The sequence below is a fragment of the Setaria italica genome, chromosome III (assembly GCF_000263155.2).
Source record: "Setaria italica strain Yugu1 chromosome III, Setaria_italica_v2.0, whole genome shotgun sequence".
NCBI classification, from domain to species: Eukaryota; Viridiplantae; Streptophyta; class Magnoliopsida; order Poales; family Poaceae; genus Setaria; species Setaria italica.
In genome coordinates, this window is record NC_028452.1 from 20,107,784 (window position 1) to 20,135,227 (window position 27,444).

Here is a 27,444-nt window from a genome sequence, read left to right on the forward strand (position 1 = left end):
TGCCCATGCAAACTGGCCACCATCCGGGACTGCGGATGGGAAATATTCTCCTCTAACTCAACCGCCATGAAGGGTTAAATTTTCATGCCATCCTATTGGCTATTAGTGAGGGTAATTACTCACAGTATAGCACCGGACCGGGATAACGCGCGACCCGTCACGGAAAAACTCAACGCGCGAGCCCCTCGGATGAATCAACGTGTGGGCACACTCCAATTACCAGAGCAACCATGTAGCGCCACCTTGTAGCGACACATGTTCGAAAATGGGTAGAAGCACCCTACGCACAGCTGGTCAACACAACACGTCGCTTTCAGGCTTACGTTGCCGATGGCATCAACATTTATAACTAGATGTATTCGTACCGAGGGGTACCTGTGGTACTGTTTTACACGTGGGATTCGTCGAAGATCAGGAACTCGAAAGTGAACTCAAACACACAATTTAGATAGATTCGGGCCTCTTATGTCGCATAATACCCTACGTCCTGTTGTTGGTTGGATTGTATTGATTGATGATTGTTTGGAGAGAGTCTCTGCCTCACCTTATATTGCTAGGGGCATGGTTATAAGTCGGTTGTTGTACAAGAGCACTAGTCAAATTCGACTAGAGAGTCCTACTCTAATTGCTACGAGTAGTTTCCTAATCTTTGACTAGTCCCTGTCCTCCACGTAGACCACGCCGTTCTGCACCATAGTCTCCATGTCTGACATGTCTTGGTGTACAACCCCATATGTAGGACTGTCCAAGCCTCCCGGTGGGTCCATAGATGTATGGCCGACAAGCTTCCGAGTACTTTTTAGTCAAATGCAGCAGTCTCGAGTACTTCTGCAGACGTCTCCAACTAGTTTGTGGTGCTCCTTTGAGAACTCCATCGGATTGGGTCTTCGAATGTGCTCGAGTACTACCATACGGCTAGAAGGTGCTCAAGCCTCATTTAACTTTGTCTTGAATCTCCAATATTGATCTTTATATGGAAGTGCGATGAAAATCGCATAGAGTAGCCCCCCGAGCCTTAGGTTGAATTGAAGAATCAGACTGAGGGTCAATCTTATAATTTCATATTTTTTTCCTCTTAAAACCCGAAGAAAAAACTTTTTGTCCAACGGGCACGTGGCACAAAGCCCTCGAGCCGTTACACGACTAGTTTGGGTATAAGGGTCAACCACTGGTCAACGTGACTGTTCGTCTTCAGAAACCATATCTCTTCCAAAAAAATTGGAAACCATTTCAATGATAACCGATGGCTTTAAAAACGGAATATTCCCTATAATTCTCGCCGCTCGGTTACCTGTGCTGCGGTTATAAATATCGGAGGAATCTTATCCCTTTGGTTTCACCCGAGCTAGTGCGTCCGAGCCATTCATCTTCTCACTATTGCCCTAGCGCCACCCCGAGCATTGTTGCCCTAGTGCTACCATTTGCCATCCCCGAGCATCACCACCCCCCACTGTCTAGTCCTCCAGCTCATGTGCTAGAAGACCATCGGAGCAATGGCGTCCAAGAAAGCATCCTTGAGCAAGGCGGCGGAGTCCAAGAAGCGCAAGGCCGCCAAGAAAGAGATCCAACTGCCGGCGCCCAAGTACGGGAAGACCGACCAGACGATGCCGCCGAATCAAGCCAGCGCCTGGAAGCCATCCACCTTGAAAGAGGTAGACATCTAGGTACTGGTGGGTGCGAATCTACACAATTCATTGAGCGCGGGCTGGCTCTGTCATCGTCCGACTTCTTCCGGGGACTTCTGAGGTATTACAATTTGGAGCTTGTCCACCTCAACCCCAATTCTATCTTGCACGTTGCTATCTTCGTGCACCTCTACGAGGACTTCTTGGGTATTCAACCCCACTTCTAGCTGTTTAGGAAGTTCTTCAGAGTGAAGCCCCAACCCCGGATGGACCATACAGAAGTAGTCGGAGGGGGCGAGGATCCACCTTTGGGAGCAGTTCAAGAGCCAATACATCGAGAATGAGCTCAAAGACTTCATTCTAGATGGAAGCAACGGTGGTTCTACATTGGAAATCATGAGCCCCATCTTCCCAAGGTCACTGGCCACCATCCAGTGTGGAACAACCACTGGTTAGACAAGTCGAGTACTACCAATAGCTTTCAGTTGCCGGATTTGATTAAGAAGATCGCCGCCTCATGAAGGATGGCCTGACCGGCTTTGGTGTAGCCTTCAGCTTCATGAGGAGGCGTGTCCAGGCCCTGCAATTGTGTTGCACAGTAGCGTATGACTACTCGGGTCCCAATGACCCATCGAGGATGACGTTCGAGGAGTTGTCCCCTGACTAAATGATGGCGCGTCTGAAGCGCTTCTTCAAACAAGTCAAGGGTATTCTGGCGATCTTACGAGAGCACTGCGCCGATAACCCGCCGAATCCTGTAAGTACTCATGGTCTGCAACCCCCGAGTACTTGTGTTGGTGTCTGTCAATGTTACTAACTAGTCTTCTATTTTGCAGGATGAATTGAACATGTATGTCTCCAACCCTCCTCCGCCTGGTGCAGATGTCACGCCCTGTATGCAGTCCCTTGTGGCTGTGCAGAGGGCACTTGAAGAGGAGGAGGAGGAAAAAGGGAAGGAGAGGAAGGATTCACCAGACTGGTCCTCCTTCAGCAGCTCTGACTCGGAGTCTGTTGAAAAATTTGTTGTGAAACCCTATCTTTCTGACAAAGCAGGGTCATCATCTGGGATGTCCAAGCGTGCCGCGAAGGACGTTCAGGAAGTTGAAGTGGCGCCACCCCTGAAGAAGCATGTACTGCCACCGCCAAATGGGTGGTGAAGAAGGCGTTGGCCAATGAAGTCCTGCCTCTGGTAAGTTTGTGTGACAAGATTTTGAGGATCGAGTACTCCTGAATTGTTTGCTTTACCCTCAACTATGACTCTGACTTTGGCTAATTTGTAGGTAGTCAAGGTGGAGATAAAGGTGGAAGAAATGACTACTGTAGTTGTGGAGCAGAGCCTGCCAACTGTAGAAGAAGTCCCGGCATCGAGTACTCAGAGGAAGGAGACGACAACTAAGGCTGGCGAGGATCCAACTGTGATCCGGCGAGCCGCACCAAAGAAGTCATCACCTACCATCAGGAGACTGTGTCTGGGAACTGAACCCACCATCAAGATTAAGAGGTCCACCAAGTAAGTGTGCATGTACCGATGCTTAACATCATGTCGTGGGTAGTGTCGCCGAGTAGTGTGTCGTAACACTTATCTTGTTTCAGGAAATCCACCAGTGTGGAAGCCGAGAGCCCGAGTACGAAGTCTGGTGCTGATGGCAGTAGCCGCTTAGCCCAGAAAGTCATCCCGGAGTCTGGTGCTGATGGCCGTAGCCACTTAACCCCCGAGCTCACCTTGGAGCCCGTTGTTCCGCCGCCGAAGGATCAGCCCGCACCCGAAGTTGCTCCAGGTATGGAGTCCCTTGTAGCAGCACTTTTGCATGATGTCTTGTTGTCACTTGACGTTTCTGCAGTGCCAACCCCCGAGTTGCCAGAGACCGAACCCGTCGCGAAGAGTACTTCCGCGGTGGTGATGCAGTTGGTGGCCATGATGCTAAATCCGAATGCTGAGCCGAAGCCGGAAGCCGAGGTGTAGCCAGAGGCTGAGGTAGAGGTGCCGGCCGCTAGTGAAGTCGAGGCTGCACATGTAACCCCCGAGCCAGAGTCTGACGTGGAGGCTGCTGGGGTGCTGCAAGTGTTGGCAGTTATCTCGCCATCCGAGGCGGGACCATCGACTAGTCGTGGGGTGACTTCCTTCTTGCCTTCAGAGGTTGGTCCATCAACTAGCCAGACGATGGTCCCTCTCGGTGTGCCGAATGCTGGGGAGCATGATGACACACTGCTCCCTCCCATGGTGAACCTAGAGAAAATCGTGCTGATAGCTAACCTCCTGGCCACCGTGGAGTCTGAGGCCACGTTGAAGGACATGCATTGCCAAGTAGGCGAGTATACATAGGTAAGTTTCACTTTTGTTCTTGATCTTTATCTTGAAATTGGTACTCGGTGCTTACACGAGTACTTTGCTCTGTGTTGTAGACGCTGATCCAACGCTCCCTCGGGAAGTCAAAGATTCTCGAAGGACATGGGGACACCATCCAGCGAGTTAAGGCGCTGGAACAGAAATTAGTTGAAGAGCGGCAGTACTCCTCCCGGTTGTTGATGAAGTACAACGGCCAAGCCGACCAATATCGGAATGCTACGCAGAAAGCCGTGGAGGAGAAGGACCACCTCCAGAAACTCAACAAAGGATTGATGAACCAGAATGAGGGTAAGCTATTGTCCTCCATTGTCCTTGAGTACTTGTTTGGCCTTGGTGTTACTGACTTGTTCTATGCCTTTGTGCTTGTAGAGCTCACCAAGGAGAATAAGGATCTCCAGGGTCATGCCACAGAATGGCAGAATGCGTACTACCAAGTCACTGATGAAATTGACAAGGTGACCATGAAGTACGAGACTCTGGAGCATAAATTCGATAAGGAGAAGCAGCTGCGCAAAGACGGGGAGGTCCAACTTGTAGATCTGATGGAGAAACTCCGAGCGCAGCATGCTGAGTTGGAGGTGAAAGATTTTACTCTTAAAGAGCTAACAGAAGCCACTCAGCCCATTGCTGACATGGTGGAGCCCCCGGAGGAAGGTGTGGAGCCCCGTTCCTTAGCAGAAATACTCAGGGATGTTCCTAAGAAGGTCACCACTAAATGAAGAAGACTGTTGAGTCTGTCTCCAAGCAGCTGCTGGAGATGGTGAAGTCGTTCTACCCACAAGCCAACTTGGCTCCTGTGGCAGAAGGCATTGTCGAGGACTGCTCTAATGAGCATTTCCAGCAGTACTCGAAGGAGATGGCTCCTATTGCTCAAGAAGTAGCTGGTCAGATAGACCTTGAGTGATCTGCAAAAATAATTGTCTATAATGTAAACAAGTTATGTTAATGCAAATTATTTGAAGTCTTGTCGCAATTTTTGTTTGCTTGTTGACTTGTTTGGATTCTTTTGGTTTAGTGCATCTCATAGACTACCCTGATATTTGTTCATGTGGTAGTCGTGAGTGTCCGCGCATTAGGCTACTCCCGTGAGCCCCTTCAGATACACTATGTAGAGTACCTTTTAGGCTGTGGCTCCTTTTTGCGAAGTGCTAGTACTCGTGCACCTGGGTAATCAGACTCATCAGGCGAGTGGACTCTTCAGGACTTCATCATCTGGAGCCTACCTTTGCAACCTCTTTGGATTGTCTGTGTGTTGTGCTTCGAAGACCTGGAACTTGCAAACTTGTTATTACAAGCCGCGGCTAGACAGACTTGTCTAGGCAAGGACTCGGGTAGTGTAGATAACTCCCAAATTGCTTGACGACTTCGTTTTGCGAAGGCCATCGGTGGACAGACTTGTCCAAGGAGCTGAATAGCTCAAGATTGTATGCGCAAGCTTGCTTCTGTGCAAGTTGCTGCTATCTAACGAGTTGAATAACCCAAAAGATAAGTGTGCAGACTTCTGAATATAAGTTGCGAGTGGGTAGAGACTAGTCTTTTGTGATAAAAAAATAACTCTGCTTTATTTAAATTGTAACTATACAACTGTGGCCGATGGCCAGTTTATATGAGTATGTAGACTATGGGTAGCATCAACACAAGTGTTCAATGTTCCACGAGTTGTCAACTTATTCACTAGTGAGAGTTTGGAGCCTATACAACCCAGGTCCAATGACCTTGGAGATGATGAAAGGACCCTCCCAAGGTGAGTTTAGCTTGTGCAGCCCCTCTGTGTCTTGATTACGCTTGAGGACCATGTCGCCTCTGTTGAACGAACGCTCTTTGATGTTGCGGTCATAGTAGCGGCTAATTCCTCAAGGTATCTTGCTAACTGGACGAGTGCTGCACAGTGAGCTTCTTCGAGGCTTTCTAAGTCTAGATGCCTTGTTTCTTCAGCCAGACCTTCCCCGTATTGCTCGAATACTGGAGATTTCCACATGATGTCGGCAGGGAGGATGGCTTCTGATCCGTAGACCAGAAAGTAGTGTGAGTACCCCGTAGGCTTGCACGACTATGTGCGAACCCTCAGATGACATTGGGTAGCTCTTTGAGCCACTTGCCTCCTTTGGTGTTACCAATGTCGTGTAGTCTCTTCTTGAAAGCTTCCAGTACCATCCCGTTGGCGCGCTCAATCTTACCGTTGGCCCACGGATGAGCGACAGAGACGTACCGGATGTCAATCCTATTATTCTCGCAACACTCCCAGAACTCGTGATTGTTGAAATTCGAGCTCAGGTCTGTGATGATGCGATTGGGGAAGCCATAGCGATGGACGATCTCGTCAAGGAAGTCAAGTACTATGTCTGCCTTGGGACAGGTTATTGGTTTCACATCAATCCACTTAGTGAACTTGTCAATTGCCACAAGCACCTGGTTGAAGCCCCCAGGCACCGTAGGCAGAGGGCCAATCATGTCTAGCCCCCAGCATGCGAAGGGCTAGGAGGGCAGTATAGTAATCAGCTTGTAGGCAGGGACGTGCTGCTGCTTGGCGAAGAATTGACAACCTTGGCATGGGCGGACTAATTCTTTGGCGTTCTTGAGAGCTGTAGGCCAATAGAAGCCTGCTCCGAAAGCTTTGCCCATGATCGTTCTGGATGATGCATGATTGCCACAGATGCCTTTGTGAATTTCTTCCAGTATATCCATACCATCTTCACGTGAGACGCACTTCATGAGTACTCCTGATGATGCGCGTCGTCTATAGAGTTTGTCCCCCACTAGAACATAGTTTTTGCCACACGGGGAGACTTGCTCTGCTTCTATCTTATCGGGAAGCAACTTAGGCTCCTTAATGTAGTCAATGAAAGGTATGCGCCAGTCTACGTCGATCATCATAACCTCCCGGTCAGGCTCATCATTGCCGCGATCGGTGGTTTTAGATGGTGCTGGCTCCACTATGGATGGCTTGTGTAGTTCATGGACGAAGACCTCAGCTAGGACTTGAACATGAATAGATCCTAGCTTGGACAAGACATCTGCGGCTACGTTGTTGTCACGAGCTACGTGATGTAACTCCAGATTGGAGAACTTATTCTCCAGCTTGCGCACTTCAAGGCAGTATGCATCCATGTTATCCTTGTGGTGATCCCACTCATCGTTGACTTGGTGGATAACTACTAGTGAGTCACCATAGGACAACAGCCACTTGATTCCCAGCGAACTGCCAGGCAGAGCCCGTGCAGTAGCGCTTCGTATTCTGCTTCGTTATTGGATACCTCCAAGAAGATTTGTAACACATATTTGAGTTGTTTGCCTTCGGGAGAGATAAGGAATACTTCTATGTTGGCGTCCTCGAGCTTGAGTGATCCATCGAAATACATGACCCAATGCTCTAATCGCTCTGCCGGTGCGGGTACTTGATGTTCCCACAACTCTACCATGAAATCAACTAGTGCTTGCAACTTGATGGCAGTCCTTGGTTTGAAATCTAGGGACAAGGCTCCGAGTTCTACTGCCCACTTGGAGATTCTTCCTGTTGCATCTCTGATGTGGAGTATGTCTCCCAAAGGAAAGTTTGTGATGACGGAGATGTTGTGTTCCTAGAAGTAGTGTTCTAGCTTCCGCGAGGTGAGTAGTATTGCGTATAGCAACTTTTGTACCAGCGGGTACCTAATTTTGGAATCTGACAACACCTCGCTGACGAAGTAGATGGGCCTCCGTACTTTATATACATGGCCTAGTTCTGGTCTTTCGATCACGATCGCCGTGCTAACGACATTAGTAGTCGCGGTGATGTAGAGCAACAAGTCTTCATTGGGAGTAGGCGCCGTGAAGACTAGTGGATTTGATTAGAAGTCCTTCAGCTGTTGAAGGGCTTGTTCCGCCTCGTCGGTCCACTGGAACTTGTCTTGCCACTTGAGTAGTTTCAAGAAGGGTAGTCTCCATCTCCAAGTCTCGAGATGAATCTGTTGAGGGTCGACATGCATCCAGTCAGCTTCTGAACGTCCCTGATGCATGATAGAGCGTGCAAGTTGGTGATGGCAGCAATCTTCTCAGGATTGGCCTCGATTCCTCAATGACTGATGATGAACCTGAGTAGTTTTTCGGAGAGTACACCAAACACGCACTTTTTCGTGTTTAGTTTTCTACTAGTATGCTCACAAGCTTGCAAAAGTTTCTTCTAGATCTGCAATGAAGTCATCGAGATTTCTGGTCTTTACGACCACCTCATCCACGTACACCTCTACGTTGCGGTGTATCTAATTCTTGAAGCACTCCTGGATGGCTCGTTGGTATGTGGCGCCTGCATTTTTTCAACCCAAAGGACATTGTGGTGTAACAGAAAGCTCTAAATGGGTTGATGAACGTGGTCTTTATCTGATCTTCTTCCTTGAGGGCTATCTTGGAATACCCCTAGTGGCAGTCAAAGAAACAGAGTAGAGCACACCCAGCCATTGAGTCGATGACTTGATCAATCCTAGGGAGCTTGAAGGGATCCTTTGGACAGTACTTGTTGAGGTCCATGTAGTCAACACACATCCTCCATTCGTTGTTGTTCTTCTTCCGCACCAAGAAGGGGTTAGCCAACCAATATGGATCAAGGATTTTTATTATGAAGCCAGCCGCGAGTAGTTTGGCCAATTCTTTTATGATGGCTTCTCTTCTGTCTTGAGCGAACCGTCATAGTCCTTATCGCTTGGGCGTGGCTTTGGGATCCACATTTAGTGAGTGCTCGATCAACTCCCTGGACACCCCCGGCATATCAGATGGCTTCCATGCGAAGATGTCTCAGTTGGCCCGGAGGAAGCTGACGAGTGTGTCTTCCTATTTTGGATCCAGCCTTGAGCCAACCAGAGTTGTCTTGAAGCTGTCGCCGATCTCGAGGTCAATAGCTTTGATATCAACTTCTCCTACCGGCTTGACCTTGGTTGCCCCCGATTTCTTCTCTGGGATTTTGAGTTCTGTCGGGAACAGTTTCTTGGAGGCGGTGAAGACTTGCATCATGGAATTTGACACTTGAGTAGTCACCGCTAGCTCCATGACTTCTGTGTCGCAATTGTATGACCTCTTCAAGTCCCCATGTAGGGAGAGTACTCCCTTGGGTCCCGGTATTTTGAGTACTAGGTACACGTAATGCGGGATGACCATGAACTTGGCCAGTGCTTGTCTTCCAAGGATGGCGTGGTACGAAGTCTTGAAGTCAGCCACCTCGAACCGAATGTACACGGTCCGGTAATGATCCTTGATCCCAAAAGTAACTGGCAAAACCACCTGACCAAGGGGTACAGCCGCATTACCCGGGACAATCCTGTAGAACGGAGAGTTCATCGGGGTGAGCATATATGTTATGTCGAGGCCCATCTTCCTCAAAGTCTTCTCGAAGAGCACGTTGAGGCCACTATCGCCGTCGATGAGTACTTTTGTGAGGTGAGAGCCTGCGACAACTAGATCCAGGACGAGAGGGTAGCGTCCTGGGTCGGAGAAACTAGTCCATTGATCCTTTCTTGAAAAGGTGATTGGCACCTCGGACCACTTAAGGAATTTAGGCGTTGCTGGCTCAATGGACATGATTTCCCAGAGGGTTAATTTCTGGGACCACTTGGTAGCAGTACATGAAGTGCCGCCAAATATGATGTTGATGGTGTTGGATGGGTTCTGGAATTTTCCATTATTGTCATCATCTTCATCTTCTTTGGCCTTTCCCTTGTATTTAGCTCCAGAAGATTCCGGCAGATCTTTCATGACTCTATGAAGGCTTATGCAGTCCATCGCAGAGTGTTTGGAGTTTGGGTTCCATGGGCACTGCTTCTTCAGGAGCTCCTTGAATGGAGTCCTCTCTTGATTTCCACCGCTCTTCTTTGTGGACTGGGACATTGCCGTGACAGTGTTGTCTGACTTCCTCTTGGGGTTTTCACCACTCGAGTAGTTGCCTTGGTTGTTGTTGCCGCAATCGTTGCGGTTCTTGCCGTTACTTTGGCCGTTTCTCTGGTTGTTGTTGTTCTATCCTCTGTTACGACTAGTTTCAAACCGCTCGATCTCTTTGTCCTCTTCATCTACCCAGGCTTGTATCATAGTCTTGAGAGACTTGATATGTTCCGGGTGTCTTCTGCCAAAGTCTTGGAACATCCGGCGGTCATAGAGACCGTTATGGAAATACTATATGGCGTCCTTCTCCTTGATGTCCATGATAGTAGCCTTCTTGTCGAAGAAATGGCGTAGGTAACTACGCAGGGTTTCGCCTTGTTGCTGTTTGATTTGTGACAAGTCGATCCTATTGCCGGGATGTTGCATTGCCCCCGCGAAGTTGTTTATGAATACCACCTTCAATTGACTCCACGTGTCGATGGAGTTCCTTTCTAGAGACTCGAGCCAAGTGAGTGGCCTTGCCTCCATGCAGATGGGGAAGTAGATGACCTTGGTGTCATCGTTTTCTCCCGCCGCTTGGACCGCTAGCGAGTAGCACCTCACCCATTGGACTGGGTCCTGCTTGCCATCGTATTTGTTGATACCCGGAAGTTTAAACTTGTTGAGTAGTATCGTCTTGCATACTAATCTTGAAAAGGCGGGGAACCCGTCAGTGTCATTCTCCCGAGTAGTCGAGTTCTTAATCGTGTTCGCGGCAACGCCCTTCGATGATGTTACGAGCTCCGCGATTCTGGTTGATCTGCTGGCGAAGGTCGTGAGGTTGTTCAGGCTCTTGATGGGGCTCACGGTGGCCGCAACCTCCCGAGGGTCTCGTCCGACTACCTTCTTCCCTGTGTTGACTTGCCCTAGGTTGCTCAACTCTGGGAACCTCGTTTCTGGCAACTTCGAAGCGACTTGGATGCCTTCTGCTGCTACCATGGTAGGAGGAGGTGCATCAGACCGAGCTGATCGGTTTCTCCCGATCGAGTAGTTCGTACGCGTGCTCCGCCAGTAGAGCTAGTTGCTTGGTGTACTTGTCTTGAGCCATCGCCCGAGTGAGCAGGTCAATGGAGGCGACGGTGGCGAGAGGAGTGTTATGTTGACGCATTGAAGCTGCTTCGAACGTGTGACCAGGATCATGATGGGTAGGTCATTTGCAAGGTGGCGTTGACGATCTTCTCACGATGCGTTCCTTGCTCGCCGGTGTGTCCTTTGAATTTCGGTCTCTTCTCCTTGTACGTTGATGGTGAGCTCATCTGCCGACACGTCGTCTGGGTGACGTTCGCGTCGTGGATGCCTTTCTGGTTGCTCTTCATCGTCGTTGGCCCTTTGAGGAGTGATGATGGCGAGTAGTTCCCGCTCTAGGGAAAAACTGGTCGAGCTTGATGTGATGATCTATGTAGGGCCGTCTTCTTTGTAGATAGGAGACAGAGGTGTTCCCTCCTAGTATGGAAGGTTGCCGAGGTATGCGACAAGGCGTGACTCGTCGTCCTTGGCTAGAGCAAATGGCTTCATGTCGGGTCAGTAGACGAATCTTCCTTGTGGAGTAGATGTGATTACTAGACCCTGTTGCGGACCTGATAAAGGGATCTCCTCGTTCGGGTTCGAGTAGAGGATCTCCTCGTTCGGGTTCGAGTAGTAGTCAAGATCCTCGATCGAATCCGAGTTGGATAGGGAGCTGGATAGGGTGGCTTGGTAAACAGCGCCTGCATTTCGGAGTCTGAACGGGAACCAAGTTATATTGTAGACCGATTCGCACGATGGCACAAGTGCCTGCTCATGGGAACCAATCCAACTGGTGGGAGAAGTCGAGTTGTACTCGGACTCGTCCCTGGAACCTCGGAAGAGGTCAAAAATTTTGTTGAAAAATTCAAAGAAATCCTCCAAAGCATGGCGATAGAGGTTGATGTCTTAGTGCTTCTCCTCTAGAGCTGGCATGATGTGGCGGTGGAAGTTTCCAATGCTGTCTGCGACGCAAACTCATAAGCTGAAGATGAACATTGCGCCCTCTTCAAATGCAACGGTGGGCTTGATGATGACTGGAGCCATCGAGTTCGCCAGTGGATCTTTAGCGAGCAACCTACCAAGGGGGTACCCGAGGTAGTGTTTTATGCGTGGGGCTCGCCGAAGATCAGGAACTCGAAGGTGAACTCGAACACACGATTTAGACAGGTTTGGGCTGCTTATGTCGCGTAATACCCTATGTCCTATGTGTTGATTGGATTGTATTGATTAATGATTGTTTGGAGGGGGGGTCCTGTCTCGCCTTATATTGCTGGGGCAGAGTTACAGGTTAGTTGTTGTACAAGAGTAGTAGTCGGATTCGACTAGAAAGTCCTACTCTAATTGGTACGAGTAGTTTCCTAATCTTCAACTAGTCATTATCCTCCATGTAGACCACACCATCCTGCACCGTAGTCTCCATGTCTGACGCGTCTCGGTGTACAACCCCGTATGTAGGACTGTTCAAGCTTCCCGGTGGGCTCATAGATGTATGGCCGACAAGCATAACTCTCTCAACAATCATCCATTTTCAAATCCGTTTGTACTGTTATATTCCTTGTAGTAAGATCTACAGAACTAGATCTATATTTAATATATTTTGAAGCTATTTTATAGAATGTGGACAACTTTTCTATTGTGACAACTTATGTAGAGATAATGTAAAAACTTACGTGGAGACAATATATCAACTTATGTGAGAGTTATCTAGCAACTAGTAATAATTTGTGTAGAGATAATCGAACTATCTATGTCGAATTAAATATAATAAATTATTCAAAAACTATGTAATAACTTATGTTGTATAAAAAATTGTAAAATATATTAAAATCAAGTTATAGAAGATCATGTATGACTTATATAGTTATATGCATGCATCACGATGGCCTGGATCACTCTTGACCCCATACGCCATGCGTGGCCCATGTCCAGCCTAAACTTGGCCTGGTAATATATAAGCTGCGGCCCGTGGCAGACTGCGATGGTCCACAGCAAAACAAAAGCCAAAGCAGGCCAGGTGGGTCAAGCCGCTCGCATGCGCAGGTCGCGCGTGGAGCGCGACCGGTAGCGCGTTAGATTTTTCCTATAGCACCATATACAAATTTTCATTGGTTTTGGATATTTTTGTGGTGATTTCTCACCTTATGAAATTATATTTTCTGATGCGTACGATCGAATAGCATCCATTAAATAACCTTTGCAAAGTAAGGGCCATGTAATATGACGCCCGTTGAGGAATTGGACTTCGGGCTCGGAACCAAAGGAAGCTCTAATCTCAGGATCACCAAGCATTGGTTATGGAGGGTTTTGTAGAATTATGTATTTTTCATCCATCAAGGATTGCAAAAGTGTGACATTCATCCCTCGTATTTTATTTGATGTAAATCAACTTTTTAACTAACTAAATTGGTTCATTTATCATCCTTACTACAGTTTAATCATGGTTTAGTATCATATAACAACAATTTTGACCATGTAATCGTCTTGCTAATCACCGCTTAGCCACGTCTTATGTCGATTCGATCGCTATAGCAGTTCGGTGTGAATCAATTCTGTTAATTTTCCTAGAAAAATTTATGGATAGCCGTTTTAGAGTATTTATTGAAAAAATTTTGTGGGATTTATATTTTTTGACTCATTACATCCCTAAGCAGTGATTATTCTGATAATTACATGGTATAAACTGCCATTAGATGGCATTAAATCATTGTTAAGCCGAGATTGGGATGATTAATGCACCGACATAGTTAGTTAAGAGATCGATTTGCACCAATTAAAATATAAGGGATGAATTTCACACTTATAAAATATTTAAGGGATGAAAAATATATTTTTTTTCCTTATTTTAGACACTAGTAAAGTGCATGTGCGGCACATGCGTGTTTTTTAGAAAAAAAAACTATTTCGTAAACATACTTAAACGATAACACAATTTTATTTCATCCACATTAGTAAAAAGGCCACCCTCCTAAAAGAAAGTATAAGGTTCACTTGATGGCTTTTCAAAGGCTTGTGCATTATTTTTTTTAAGGAATGATAACTTCCATTAAACAACAATTAAACAAGCATATTACCCCAACCAGAGTATCTAATGCCACAGAACCCAAACCCAATTCATCTCCTTGGTAGAGAAAGCTGCACCAAGATTGATCCTGTATGACTCATCCGGTAGACTCCATTTAGCTTGGCCTGAATATGTTTTCTCTCTACATCAGACTTCAGTTTTCCGAATTCCAGTAAGTAGTATATTACTGAGGACCTTACATCTGCGGACTCACACATTCTCTCCCCAGCATTGCTTTATTTCTTGCTGATCACCGTCTCCAAAGGAAGATACTTTCAGTTGCACATCCCACCAGGACATGGAGCACATGCTAATATTCAGTTCAAGACAAGATAGACCAAGACTCGTTAAGAACACATCCAAGCCATCAAAAGTGCAAAAGTGATAATCCAAGGCTTAGCATAAACTTCGAAGAGTGATTAGTGTTAGGATAGGCCTAGAGAAAGATGTCTTGTGGTTGGTTCAAGTAGTGAACCACCATTGTAAGCTTCATGTGCCGGCATCTTAATTGGAGCCTTAGTGGCTCCCCGGTAAGTTTTCGACCCTCCGACTTGGTGTCGAGCAGCAACGACAACCGTGTACGGTGGATGAAGAGACCCCTTCCTTCATGGAGAAACTCCGTAGTGAAGATGTCATCAAGGTGACTGGAAGAGTGGGAGTGGTGAGCCTTGCCTTTGTGGCAAGCTTCTCATCCGGCTTGGCGAGAACCTTTATGGCGAGCCCAAGATCTTGACCGGGACAGACTTGGTGACTGGGAGCATATCCTCTTTAACGTGGACTAGTGGTGGCATTTGCCTACCGATACCACTGGATAAATCATCATGCTGAGTTTGCATCCTTTCTAACCCACTTCTTTACGTTTCTGCATTTCTTTCTTGCAATTTGAGTGCCTTTACGTTCTTAGGATAGTATCTTGCTAGGATTGGTTCTAGGTTGCAAAATATTTTATGGGTGGAAAGTTTCACTAGATAAACCATAGATGCCGGCACACGGAAAAGATTCAAGATTTTATTGACCCTTAGCCTGATTCTTCGATTCAACCTAAGGCTCGGAGCTACTCCATATGGAGTGCGACTTCCGCTACCCTCCATATCACATTCCAAAGATGAAGATTACAAAATCAAGACGATCAAGGGCTTGAGCACACCATAGCCTCATGGCAGTTTTGAAGAATTTTGAAGATTCAGCCAGACAAAGTACTCGAGAAGCACTAAACTACTCGGCGAGGATCTGAAAAGTACTCGAAGACTGCTGCATTCGGCTATGAAGCGGTCGGGGGCTTGTCGGGGATAGATCCCAGTACCCGTAAGGAAGGAAGAAGACGGACTCCTACTAGGATTCCCCTGTAATCCTACTCGGACTCATACCCTGTAACCATACTCGAACTTCTCCTTATAACCGACTAGTAATCCCGCCCCATGGAGTATATAAAAGAGGGCAGGGGTACCTAGATTGGCAGAATCACAACATAGGACCAAATCCTCAATACCAAATAACATCCAAGCGCACGGCGCAATATACAACACCCCAAACAGGACATAGGGTATTACACTACTCTGGTGGCTCAAGCCTGTATAAATCTATGTCTTGTGTCCTCACTTTTACCATCAAGTTTCAGATCCGACGATCCCCATCAACCAATCTACTACCTCGGGATACCCCTCGGTAGGTTGTCGGGTATAAAACACCGACACATATAGATAGCATGATCTAGTTTATGTTTTGAAACAAGTAGTGGAAGTCATAGGCTAAGTATTTTAAGTTAGCCTAATTCACCCCTACCCCTCTTATGCTACGAGCACCGATTCCTTACGTCACTGCCCAGTGCATGTTTTGTGACGACATCTGCTCTTCACAATGTGCTCCAGGCTCGCCCCCTTCTGGCGCATGTCGCCCCTAACCTTGCACCCCCGCTAATGTATCCTAAGCCATGTCGGCCCTGACCTCTACCTTCCTCGAACACCCACCTAAGAACTGTTGCCTTGCTCGGGCTCTAATGCACCTGAAAAGAGCCGCAACCGGATGGTCTTCGATCGCGTTCGCCTTGACACCGGCAACATCGTCGACTCCATGGCCACCCACGTCAAGCTATGGGTCTCCTGTGCTCCTCGGCGCCTCGACAACGACCCCATTCTCTGTTGGCATTTTGCTCTCTCTCATGTAACATAGCTCCCAAGCATGAACACCCTCTCCCCTCTTCCCTGCTCTATCCTAGGCGTTATGTATGCATTAAAACGTATTGCTTGTAACCGTTTGAGCTGCTTGCAGCTCATTGGAAATGAAGAAAGTTGAGGCAAGGTTTTAGATTTCGTTTTCGACAATTTTTCGGTCCCCATCGAAATGATTGAAATTCGCAAAATTTTAGATGAAATTTGAGTTAAAAAGGTAAATCTTTCGGTCATAGTGATTGTGGTCATGATCGAAAAGACCAAAATTTCACGAAATTTGTGAAATTTCTAGCGAAATTTTGATCCCTGAGTTGAGGTGGGCATCTGCACCTTGCCCCGTTGCTCCTTAAAAAAATTAATAGATAAATATTGTGAAATGTTTTATCCAAATAGGAACCGAGCTCTTATGCTGGTAGGGGCATGCTCTCGTCATGGTCTCCATTTTTCTATTAAGAGCTTTATAAAGATTAAGAAAAAATTAGTACCATGGTTAGTGTTTGCTCTATGAATTAACTTATCTGCCCCGTATATTTTCATTCTAGATCCTGATCCCAAGTCTATAAACAAATACCATGAAAATTGTGAAAATAGCTTTCTACTTCATATTATACCACTTCTCTGTGCTTACAGTTTTATTAATTAAGAGATTATGCCCAGCGTCACGCTATATCACTTCATTGTATTTGATTCTTCTATGCTTATCGCCGGCTTTGAGCAACTCTTCACAATGCATTTGTTTGCGTGCTCTTTTGACGACAGTTGTGACAAGTGGAGTAGGTTCCTTCGCACAACGAAACTTCGACGCGTCATGCGTAGCCAACGCCCGACGGTCGCACCGAATCGGCACCAGGGCCCCACCAGCAGCGACACAACGCCGCCGAAAAGGACCATCCACCTGCTGGAAGCGGGGAGCCTTTGATTCGATGCCAACCCAACCAAACCCAACCGCGTCCGGTCCGAGCCGTCGCCACGGGCACGGCCTACTACAAACGCCAAGGCCAAACCGGCACGGCAGCCGCAGGCCTGCAGAGACCGAACCACCAGCACCACCGCGCCCGAGCCCCACCCACCACCGCACCGCAGCCAGCCGAGGGGCAAGGAGGGAGCGGAGCGCCCCGGCCGGTCGTCACGGTCGGAGATGAGGGGCGGATCCAGACCGACCCCGGCCGCCCTGTTCCTCCTCGCTGCCGCCGGGATCTGCGCCCAGTTCGCCACAGGTTCGCGCTCTCGATCTGCCTGTAGACCGTCGGATTTTGGGGGCGCGGCGTGAGGGGGTTACATGGAGATCTAGTTGCTACTTGGAGGCGGGGCGGGGGATTGAGGAATCGCTATCACGATTATTATTACCTTTTTTATAAAGAAAAACAATACTACGATTCCGTTGCTGCGTTTTGTGAGTCGAATTGAGTTGGAAACGGCACTTCCGTTGCTAATTGATTTAGGTGGTTAGAGAGGGATGAACTCGCCGTATCTGGTGGGAATTTTGGAGGTTATGGATATGATGTATGGCCAGCAGCTTAGACTTTAAATTTGGCCTTGGCACTAGGGATCTTGATTTGAGCAGCCGTAGCCGGTAGATGCTAATTTGTATCCTTACAATAATCGGTTTGTAATGAGCTCTTGTTCTTCATAAATTGTATCATTGAAGTTCTATTGGGGATTTAAAATGTAGAAGGAAGAATGCTTGACACCTAAACCTCCCTTGTCAGGTCCAGGTTTGTCTTCGTTGCTACATGTTTCTGACCCCCTGAACAGAATTGCAGCGCTTTATATTACTTGAGCCATCGCCTCGGTAGTTCAGACTGTGTTCTGGTGTGACAGCCTATTAGGAATGGGAAATGTGTTATGTTAAAAGATTAAGGCCATGCCTGGTATGGTTGAAGGATCACCCAATGACTATTGTTACTACAGTGATTTTGTGGGCACCTGCCACTTATTTGCCTTGTTTTCTAATGGTACAGCAAGGAACTGTTCATTATTTACTCTTAGGACCTACATCATAGGCTGTTTGTTACCTTGTTTTAACTTGTTTTATGTGTATGCCATTGTCATCTATCATCCATGCTAGATTGCATGTACGTCAATTACTCAGATTGTGTATTCTAGTCTACAGTGGTAAAGCCACATGGTTGGTCTATTAGATAATGCTATGCAAGTTAAATGTAGAGAACTAGAGAAGGGTTGTTCTAGCCTAGAAAAAAAAGGAGGTGAAAAACGCAAGTGGCATATCTAGAACATTCTAGTGTTTAGACTAGCATTTTACAAACACAAACGTCTTTCCTAGAACCTTGAATCTGGAGAAGAACAAAGTCCTCTTGCTTTGAATACAGAATCTGGAGTGGATCTCAGAGAGTTCTACATTCGCTATCAATAGTGTGCTGATTTTTGTTCCTTCAGCCAATTGACACACCCAGGCCTTTCTTTATTTTTGGATTGGACCTCAAAGCGTCAAGATAAATAAATTGGTGCTAAATGGCCAGAGCTGCGGTCATTTATCACAGAAGCCCAATAAACAATCAAATGAATCGGGTGTGAGTGTAAAATTACTTGCTGTTTTGAATGATGATTTTAAAGTTATTGATCTGTTCTTTGAAGTAAACAAAGTATTTTACAATATTCTTTTTAAGCAAATAATAAATGATGGTTCTGTCAAATTTCCGAGAATTTATTCAAGCTGCCATGGCCGCCATTGTGATACTAGGATTTCTTGTTAGCCAGCTAGGATATGTATGGCCTTTGCATTCCATCTAGAATTGGTTTTGCTGCCCAGCACTTTGTGTAAATTCCACTTGGTTGGTAGTGAAATGCGGTCGGTGCAATTGGAGTAGGTTCATTGATCAGGAAGCAATAGCTCTTCATTTAAGATGTGAAAAAGGTGTGCTTCCCTAACTGCTTATAAATGTTTACGTTACTGATGTGTTATACCATTTTTGAACTTTTGAAGATAGTTGAGAAAAAAATGGAACTCTTGAAGACAGTAACTTCTGTAACTGTTATATTCCTGTTTTTAGTTATATTGCTTCGTTTAGCTTTCGTTAAAAGCCCTGCAAGTGCAGACATGAAATGACATAAGGCTGTTCTGGAATTTCAGTTTCAGATAATTAACTGCCTACAACATTTGCAGTGCTAGCCGGTGATCCCAAGGATGATAAGAAAACTGAAGCTCAGCCGAAGGGTCATACTGGCAAAACAGTTTTGTTTGTCCTCCTAGGAGTGGGGGCAGTCATTCTGTTGTCATTTTTTATTTTCAAGTACTGGCAGAAGAAGAAAAGGGAGGAGCAACATGCACGTCTGCTAAAGCTATTTGAAGAGGACGACGACATTGAGGTTGAGCTTGGTCTTAGAGATTGATAATCTTCAATGTACAGCAAGAGTATCTTGGCTGACAAGGTAATTTCCATGGCACCATAATTGCATATGAAAAGCATCTCCGCTTTCCAGTTTTGTTTTCAAATATAACTTTTTAATTGTCCGCAGGTTTTGCTGGCTGGCTCTCAAAGCATTTCCATGTTAATGTAAAGAATTTGTTGTATTTAAACTCGACAGACCTCCACAAGAATGGTCTACTGTACTTTAGTTTTATATATGGTGAACATCTCTGCGTGCTGGATGCATGAGAATAGCTTTGATGAGGAAATATCAAGGTTTGGAGAACATTCTTTGATTTTAAAGTTTTCTGAATATACATATGCCTCTACTAAAGCAACTCCCAGACTTTGGTAATCCTTTTGTGCAGTAGTTCCATGTGTATTCCGTAGATGCATATTATAGGTTTACAAGGCTTCAATTGGAATTAGTTTGTGTTTGCGGACCTGCTCTTATGTTCAGTAGATGTGCTACTTTCTGAGGGTTCCATATTATAATTCCTGATGCAATACATTCTTTTCATTCTTTTAAAGATGCTGCTATTATATTGCGTTGTTTACAGCAAGTTTACATTTGTCAGCATGTTAATGGCTATTGATATTATATGACCTCCCATGGGAATCTATTAAAGACTACGGAGTACTATACTTGCAATGATATTACTGTATTAGGGTAATAATGATTATCATGTATAATATTGAGCAATTTTTCTCTGGTCTTGGGAAAACTACTTACAATTAGATTGATGTTACCATTCTTGTACGTGCTTGAAGTGCATCAGCGGGATGTTTTTTTTTATGCCAATCTCTTGACCGCGCTTTTATGAACTGATTATATACGTACTATCACGTAGCGTCCCACTTTAAGCTTGTTCTAAACCGTGGGAGTACTTCACAAACAGTTGGGTGCTGATTGATGGGTTGAGGTTGGGATTTACCAGGCTGCGGTGCTCAGCTGGGTGATGCTTGAGTACAGCAGAACGCCGTTGCCACTATTTAACGAGGGCAAACGATGTTCACACAGCAGACCCATTGTTTGCCCGTTATATGACGAGGAGATTGGCCTGCATGCATAATGCGCGCCGTGTGTCCCGTTGTTTGCTAGCAAGACTACATCCTAATTACAAAACTAATTGTAAAGATGGAGTCTAATTCATGAGACGAATCTATTAAGCCTAATTAGTCCATGATTTGATAATGTGGTGCTACCGTAACTATTTGCTAAGGATGGATTAATTAGCCTTAATAGATTCATCTAGCATCCGAACATCCGATATAATACTGCTAAAGTTTAGTATCAAACACCCTTAAAAAGACAAAAGACATGCTGCATAGTGCAATGCGCCAATGCGGCTACCTGAAGACAGGTGAAGAACATGCTGCAGCACAAGAAGCTGCTGCTTGCTGTTCATCGCCATACAGCTCCCAGGCCCATATATGAGACAATTCGAGCCTAGAAACGAGTTACTCAAAACCTTTGTTGGGCTTTTCCTGGACCAACTCAGCCCACGTATCTCTTGCTCGATCATCGCATAGCCTTCGGCTGATCGGCTCGTCGCCGGCGAAAAGTGGCGGTGCATGGGCGGCGGCCAATCGAAGCTCGGCGCGTGCCGTGGCGCGCTCGCACGTACGGCGCTCGTAGGTGCTCGCACGCCCGCGCGTTTCTCGCCTGCCCCCGCGCGCTCGGCTCAACCGTGTTCCGTTGAAGACACCGCGTGGCCGCCGAATCGAACGGGCAGGTGGGGTCTTCGTCGTCTCTTCGAGCGTGACGTGTTTGGTCGGCGGCCCCACCAGTCAAGCGAGCACGGTATACACGTGGACCGCGCTGACGTGTGCACAAAGGAAACTTGTGCCTATCTGCAAGTAAGAGCATATGCCAGATGCCGCAAATTCCTTGCTGGCCCCATCCACTGTCGATCGTGCAGGCGTCGGCGGGGTCCTCACCGGCCGGTTACCTAATGAAATGGATTAGAAGATGACCTCCTGAAATTACAAGTTGATTTGATTGATACAAATATATACTTTTCTTCTGCAATGCAACCGTCGCAAAATGTCTTGGAATTGATATAAACAAAACAGTAAACTACGTGTTGACGTCAGTAAAACGGTCGAAACTGCAGCTGAAGTCGAAGAGACAATGGTGTTTTATTTGGTCCCAAGGAGTGGTCCTCAAGTGGACACGGCATTTGATTATTCCTCTCTTAGTTTCAAATTATATTCAAATTATAGATCGTTTTAGTTTTTCTAAATTTATAGATTTTATTATGATGTATCCAGTGTATATCTATATGGATAAAAAAAACTATGAACTTTAAAATACTAAAATGACCTGTACCTTTTGATAGTGGGAGTATTATTTTTTTCACGCGTGGGATAAGTTGATCGCGGCACACTATCTATTTTAAACCAAACAAAAAGATCACCATCTAGTTTGAATCGTTTTATACATAAACCAAATCATCCACGCAGTCAAACGCACCTTGAACAGTCGAAACTGCAGCTAAAGTCTGAAGACCGAATGATGTTTTATTTGTATTCGGTCCGAAGAACTGGTCCACAAGCGCACACGACGGCATTTTATTAAGAGTTTTTCTCACACGTGGGGACAAGTTGATCGCGGCACTCGCCGTACTAAACTACGTGTTCAGACGCTGTAATATGGAGAAATGAAGAGGAAAAAAATACGCTGTAATATGGAACGTTCCTTTCTGTGTGTATACGTCAAATCGTCAATCATTCATCCTATCGGAATCAATGACGACCATCAAGGAGTGTTTGGTTCCACGGGCTAAAGTTTAGCCCCTGTCACATTTAATATTTAGATACTAATTAGAAGAATTAAATATAAGCTAATTATAAAATCAATTGCACATATGGAGGCTAATTCACGAGACAAATCTATTAAGCCTAATTAGTCCATGATTTGATAATGTGATGCTACAGTAAATATGTGCTAATCATGAATTAATTAGGCTTAATAGATTCATCTCACGAAGTAGCCTCCATCTGTGCAATTGGTTTTGTAATTAGTCTATATTTAACACTTCTAATCAGTATCTAAATATTCGATGTGACATAGACTAAACTTTAGTCCGTGGAATCAAACATCCCTTAAGCATTTCGAGAATATTTTGATGTGAAGGTTCAGCTCCTGTTTTCCCGTTCTATCTTATACAGTACACAAGTGAGGTGGTCACGATATCTCCTGTGGGAGTCTTGAGAGTAGGTCACTATTCTAGAACAAAATAAGGCTTAGTTGCCCAACTTTGGAGAATCAAAATTATTGTAGCAACACTGTAGCATTTCGTTTGTATTTGTGAATTATTGTCCAAATATTGACTATTTAGGCTCAAAAGATTCGTCTCGCAAAGTACAACAAAACTGTGCAATTAGTTTTAATTTCGTCTACATTCAGTACTCCATGCATGTACCGCAAGTTTGATGTGATGGGGAATCTTCTTTTTGCATACTGCCAAAGTTGGGATTTTGGGGGAACTAAAACTAGTTACTTTTCCTTCGTCCATTTCCTTCATCCAAAATTGTAGGTTGTTTGATTTTTCTAGATACATAATTTTTATTATACACGTAGATATATGGTATAATTATATATCTGAAAAGATCAAAACGACCTACAATTTAAAACAGAGGGAGTACAAATTAGATTCGATTATACTCCAAAATGTGGTGTTTTATTTTAGCCGTTTTAGGAGATGCAATTCATTTCTAGCCAAACTGTACTTCCGCCTCATGGTTTGCACTCACTGTAAATCTGTAATGCACACTCCTATGCAGCAACTTGTACATTTATTCTCTCCTTTCTTTTTTCATAATTTAATTAGCTTCATTTGGTTTTTAACTAAATGAAATAGATTGCCTCCGATATTCTGATGTACGCTCGTTCAACACGAGTACACACTGTCACGGTTGGCAAAATTGTCAAGCAACAGCTATTAGTAACTGTCTGTCTACTTAGGCTCCGTTTGGATCCTCACCGTTAAAGTTTAGCACCTGTTACATTGGATATTTGAATGCTAATTAGGAGTATTAAATATATGCTAATTACAAAACTAATTGCACGGATGGAGGCTAATTCGCGAGATGAATCTATTAAGCCTAATTAGTCTATGATTTGACAATATGGTGCTACAGTAACCATTTGCTAATGATGGATTAATTAGGCTTAATAGATTTGTCTCACGAATTCGCGAATTAGCACAGGGGTTCTGCAATTAATTTTATAATTAGCTCATGTTTAATCCTCCTAATCAGCATCAGAACATCCGATATGACACTGCTAAAGTTTAGCGTCCAGTATTCAAACATCCCCTTAAATATTTGCGAAAATGACATGACGTTATCATCATTCAGTATGTACCCCCGTCGGAGATCAGAAGATGAACAGGTTCAGCACTAAAGCTTGCATTCTCACGCATCACGAGCTAGAGGCCCAGAACAATACAAAGTAAAAACACTGAAAGGAATAATACATTATGTAGCAGGTAAATACCAAGTTTAGCTCAGTTGGTTAAGAGCGCATATTTCATTTTATTTAACAATCAATATTTACTCTTGCGCTAATTGCCGTGCAATGATTGCCAATATACCACAGGTGCACAACGTAGTGGTTGCCAAAGTATATGTTCAGCAGTAGATAATTTTGTTTTTAATTTTATGAGTCCTTGTTCTCTAACATAATCAGAGTATAGCTGACCATTATTTTTTTGGAGTAAATTCACAAAAACACACCTATCGATGCACCCAGGCTAAAAAGAACTACTCTTGCGAAACCTATCTCAGAGGCTACATGCACGAAAAACTACTCTTTTTAGTAGTTGAAATATGGTTTTTATGCTCTTTTTTCCAGCAAAAACACATGTGTGCCTCTCTGCAACAGAATGTGTAGTTTATTTGAAGGGAGAATTGTTTCATTCCATTCTATGCATGTGCCACTGGTAGTATGGTCTAGGCCCACACATCATTGTGAGTTGTGACAACATGTGGCATATAAATTGTCACGGAAATTCCAAGTGGAAAATAAGAAAATGAGGAGGCACCATAATGTGCGGTTCTCTAACACCCACAAACATAACATTGATGAAACATAGGAACAAAGAACGTGCCTTCAAACTAGTTATCAAAATTATAGTTTCCTGACTTTTAGGTACTAGAACTAGAAACTCTGGCGTGCCGCGCCCTGCCGGAGTTGAGCAATTGTTTGGCCAGCTTCCGAGTTCTTTATGGGACATACAAACATATTGTGCTTATGAATACAGTCATGGAAGCTGTACTGGTCATGAACTCATGATATAATTAAGACCACTTATGAAAAGTTAGAGCAAACTATGATAAAACTTGTAGCAAAATGTCGACATGTCCTTCAAGTATCTGTTAGGATAATTAATAAAGACAACTTATAAATAAGTTTATGGTGTTACTGATATTGCTAGTCCAGCCTTTTCCTCTATCAGTTCGTACTCACTCTGTTCATGTGCCTAATTAAAAAGGTTGTACATAGGCATCAGATATTCAAATCAGTCTAGACCATGACAACCACGGTCATTGATAATCGAACCTAAAGGTCATCGGACTTTATATCTAATTTCTTGAATTCAATATACGAATCCAATGGATGGAATATTTATGAAATGAAACTCATGAAAAAGGCTAATATGAATTTTAGTTTTTGCATCCTATCGTTGCCAAATATTAAGAAAATGGCATACTGCTAGTACTAATCCTTGTGGAGCTTTAAGAAAGTTGCATACAAACCAATACTCAGGGCACCAAGTAATGATCAGGATTTAGAATAAATTAGTCCCTCTGTTCTTAAATGTATATGACACTGTTGATTTTTTCCCTCGAACTTATGACCAACAATATCTATTTAATGAATTAGTTAAATAAACTAAACTGAGTACCATTACGTCTACAGCAAAAGTAGTTTAGGTTCAACTTGTAGTTTTGAAAAAAAAATTAACAGTGTCATGAATGCAGGTAGTATAAATTACGAAAGAAAAATGAAAAATACAGATTATAGTAATCAACCTGATAATAAAATATTTTTGGTTTGTATTACAAAAATTAAATTTCAGTTCTTTTAGTTTTGGTTTATATATATCTACAATGCGAGTCAGTCAGTCACAACGATACAATGGCGTAGGAGAGCGAATCTACAAAATCATATCTTAATTGACGATACCAGAATCAATTCATAACCTCTGTGTGGCAATGTTGGTACTCAAATCATCCAAGTGTCGTTCTTCAGTTCCTAATTGCCAGTTTGTGTACAAGTCTTAACGGTGAGGCACAGCTTGCAGTAAGTAGATAAACAAAGGAAACTGATTTTTGATCGAAGAAGAGTGGAAGGCAATTAAGCAACAGGAAGCGAGGTGAGTTAGTAGCGGTGGCACTGTGGCAGCGCTCAAGGGCTGAGCTTCTCTTGCTCGTTGCTTTGCGCCCCTGGCCACCAACGCCTGCCAACTGACATAGTGCTATCGGCCTTAATCCAGGATAGCCATGCGGAGGTGGGTGCGTCAGAATGCCATGGCGACCTGCTTTGGGGGCCAGCTCCTGACGCAGCGCTGCACTCGCGGGTTATGGCCAGCGCCGGCCACCGCTCGACCAAAGTCACGGCCACAACGGCCACCGCTGCTGCAAGCAGTGAGCCCCAGCGATTTGCTGCGTTTTCTCCCTCGCCCTGGGACTTGAGGGTGCACCGCTGAGCGCGCCAACAGGACGGCCGTGACCATGGCGAGCCGGTCGGGTGTGGTCGCACGCGCACTCGCGCCGGTACCGAGCGCAGCATTCTCTTCAGCAGTGCGAGCGTGTTGTCCGAGAAGGCGGAGGCGGAGGGAGTTCCACAACATGGTGGCCAGTGTGGTGGGCGTGATTGGGCTTATCACCAGTGGCGGAGGAGGCGGACGCGCGAAGCGACGGGAACGGCGCCGAGTTTGGTGGAACTATCTGGAAACTAGAGTTGCAACGCTTGCACTGGACGGCTGAGATTTACGATGCTGACGGACCAAAAAAGGGAGAGACGTGGCCCAATCACTGCAGAGAAACTTCACCGGATTTAGATCTTTATTAAAGATTGGCAATAAACATTAGTTTGTCTTCATCTTCCATTGCACGGGCATCTACAATTGCTTGTTTTGATAGTCTACCATAGCATAAGTAAGGGTTTGGTTGATCAAGTCGGTAATGTACGTGGTATTTAAAAAATTCATGCATATTTACTGTATTTCTTTTCCTTTTTTATTGAAAAAAGTCCATTTTACTCCCCTCACCTATTTACTTTATCCACTTAACCGCTAAGCAAAATTTAGGCTCACTTTACTCCCCCAAACTATTTCATTTGGTCCAATCTACCTCTAATTAGATTTCTCTTTTTTATCTCTTCGCGTACAAATTGAATTTTAATTTTAGATTTGTCAGTTGACTTATAACATGATGCTGTATATCAGAAAAAATACATTAGAAATTTTCCATGATTACTTTTCATACAGTTTTGTCTATCTAAAATCGATTTTGTATTAAATATTCCTAACCTATGAAAATAACTATGAAAAATTCGTATTATAATTTTTTTAACATAAGGCATCATGTTTTGTATATGCTCACAAAATTGGAACTCAAAATTCAACTCCTACACAAAGAAACAAAAAAGAGAAATCTAATTAGGGGTAGATTGGACAAAAAAATAGTTCAAGGGGGTTAAGTGAGCCAAAACTTTGCTCAGGGGATTAAGCGGACAAAGTGGATAGGTGAGAGGAGTAAAATGGACTTTTTTCTTTTTTTTTAATTAGAACTTGTTGCTTCTTCGTAGTAATTTATACCAAGCTGGAACCCTCTTTCACCATATGGAAATAATAGTGGATATTGCAATGGCATATATGCTGGATGAAATATAGATATACGTTGTAGCCCTTTATTTCTATTACTAACAATGATATCTCTTTTGTTGTTTTCTAGACTTAAGTCGCCTACTATT

General features: G+C 44.7%; 2 protein-coding genes across 2 annotated transcripts; both read left to right on the forward strand.

The window, feature by feature from the left end:
• The first annotated feature begins 1,493 nt into the window (after nt 1–1,493).
• On the forward strand, nt 1,494–3,588 carry LOC101767840 (phosphatase and actin regulator 2-like). Its single transcript, XM_004963708.1, has 5 exons — nt 1,494–1,652; nt 2,462–2,755; nt 2,906–3,135; nt 3,219–3,403; nt 3,467–3,588. Exons 1-5 carry the CDS (start codon nt 1,494–1,496, stop codon nt 3,586–3,588), a joined length of 990 nt encoding a protein of 329 aa, XP_004963765.1.
• A 13,460-nt stretch (nt 3,589–17,048) lies between these two features.
• LOC101762139 lies at nt 17,049–19,966 on the forward strand. Its single transcript, XM_004961993.4, has 3 exons — nt 17,049–17,306; nt 19,214–19,479; nt 19,567–19,966. The coding sequence occupies exons 1-2, from the start codon at nt 17,228–17,230 to the stop codon at nt 19,438–19,440; spliced, it is 306 nt and encodes a 101-aa protein (XP_004962050.1). The 5' UTR covers nt 17,049–17,227; the 3' UTR covers nt 19,441–19,479; nt 19,567–19,966.
• The last annotated feature ends 7,478 nt before the right edge of the window (nt 19,967–27,444 follow it).

Bases quoted from the DNA above. Each gene is read 5' to 3' on its own strand.
- LOC101767840 (XM_004963708.1), top strand. From the start codon at position 1,494: ATGGCGTCCAAGAAAGCATCCTTGAGCAAGGCGGCGGAGTCCAAGAAG. The intron at 1,653-2,461 runs GTAGACATCTAG...TCTATTTTGCAG, and splicing joins AGCCATCCACCTTGAAAGAG to GATGAATTGAACATGTATGT. The intron at 2,756-2,905 runs GTACTGCCACCG...GCTAATTTGTAG, and splicing joins CGCCACCCCTGAAGAAGCAT to GTAGTCAAGGTGGAGATAAA.
- LOC101762139 (XM_004961993.4), top strand. From the start codon at position 17,228: ATGAGGGGCGGATCCAGACCGACCCCGGCCGCCCTGTTCCTCCTCGCT. The intron at 17,307-19,213 runs GTTCGCGCTCTC...CAACATTTGCAG, and splicing joins CTGCGCCCAGTTCGCCACAG to TGCTAGCCGGTGATCCCAAG.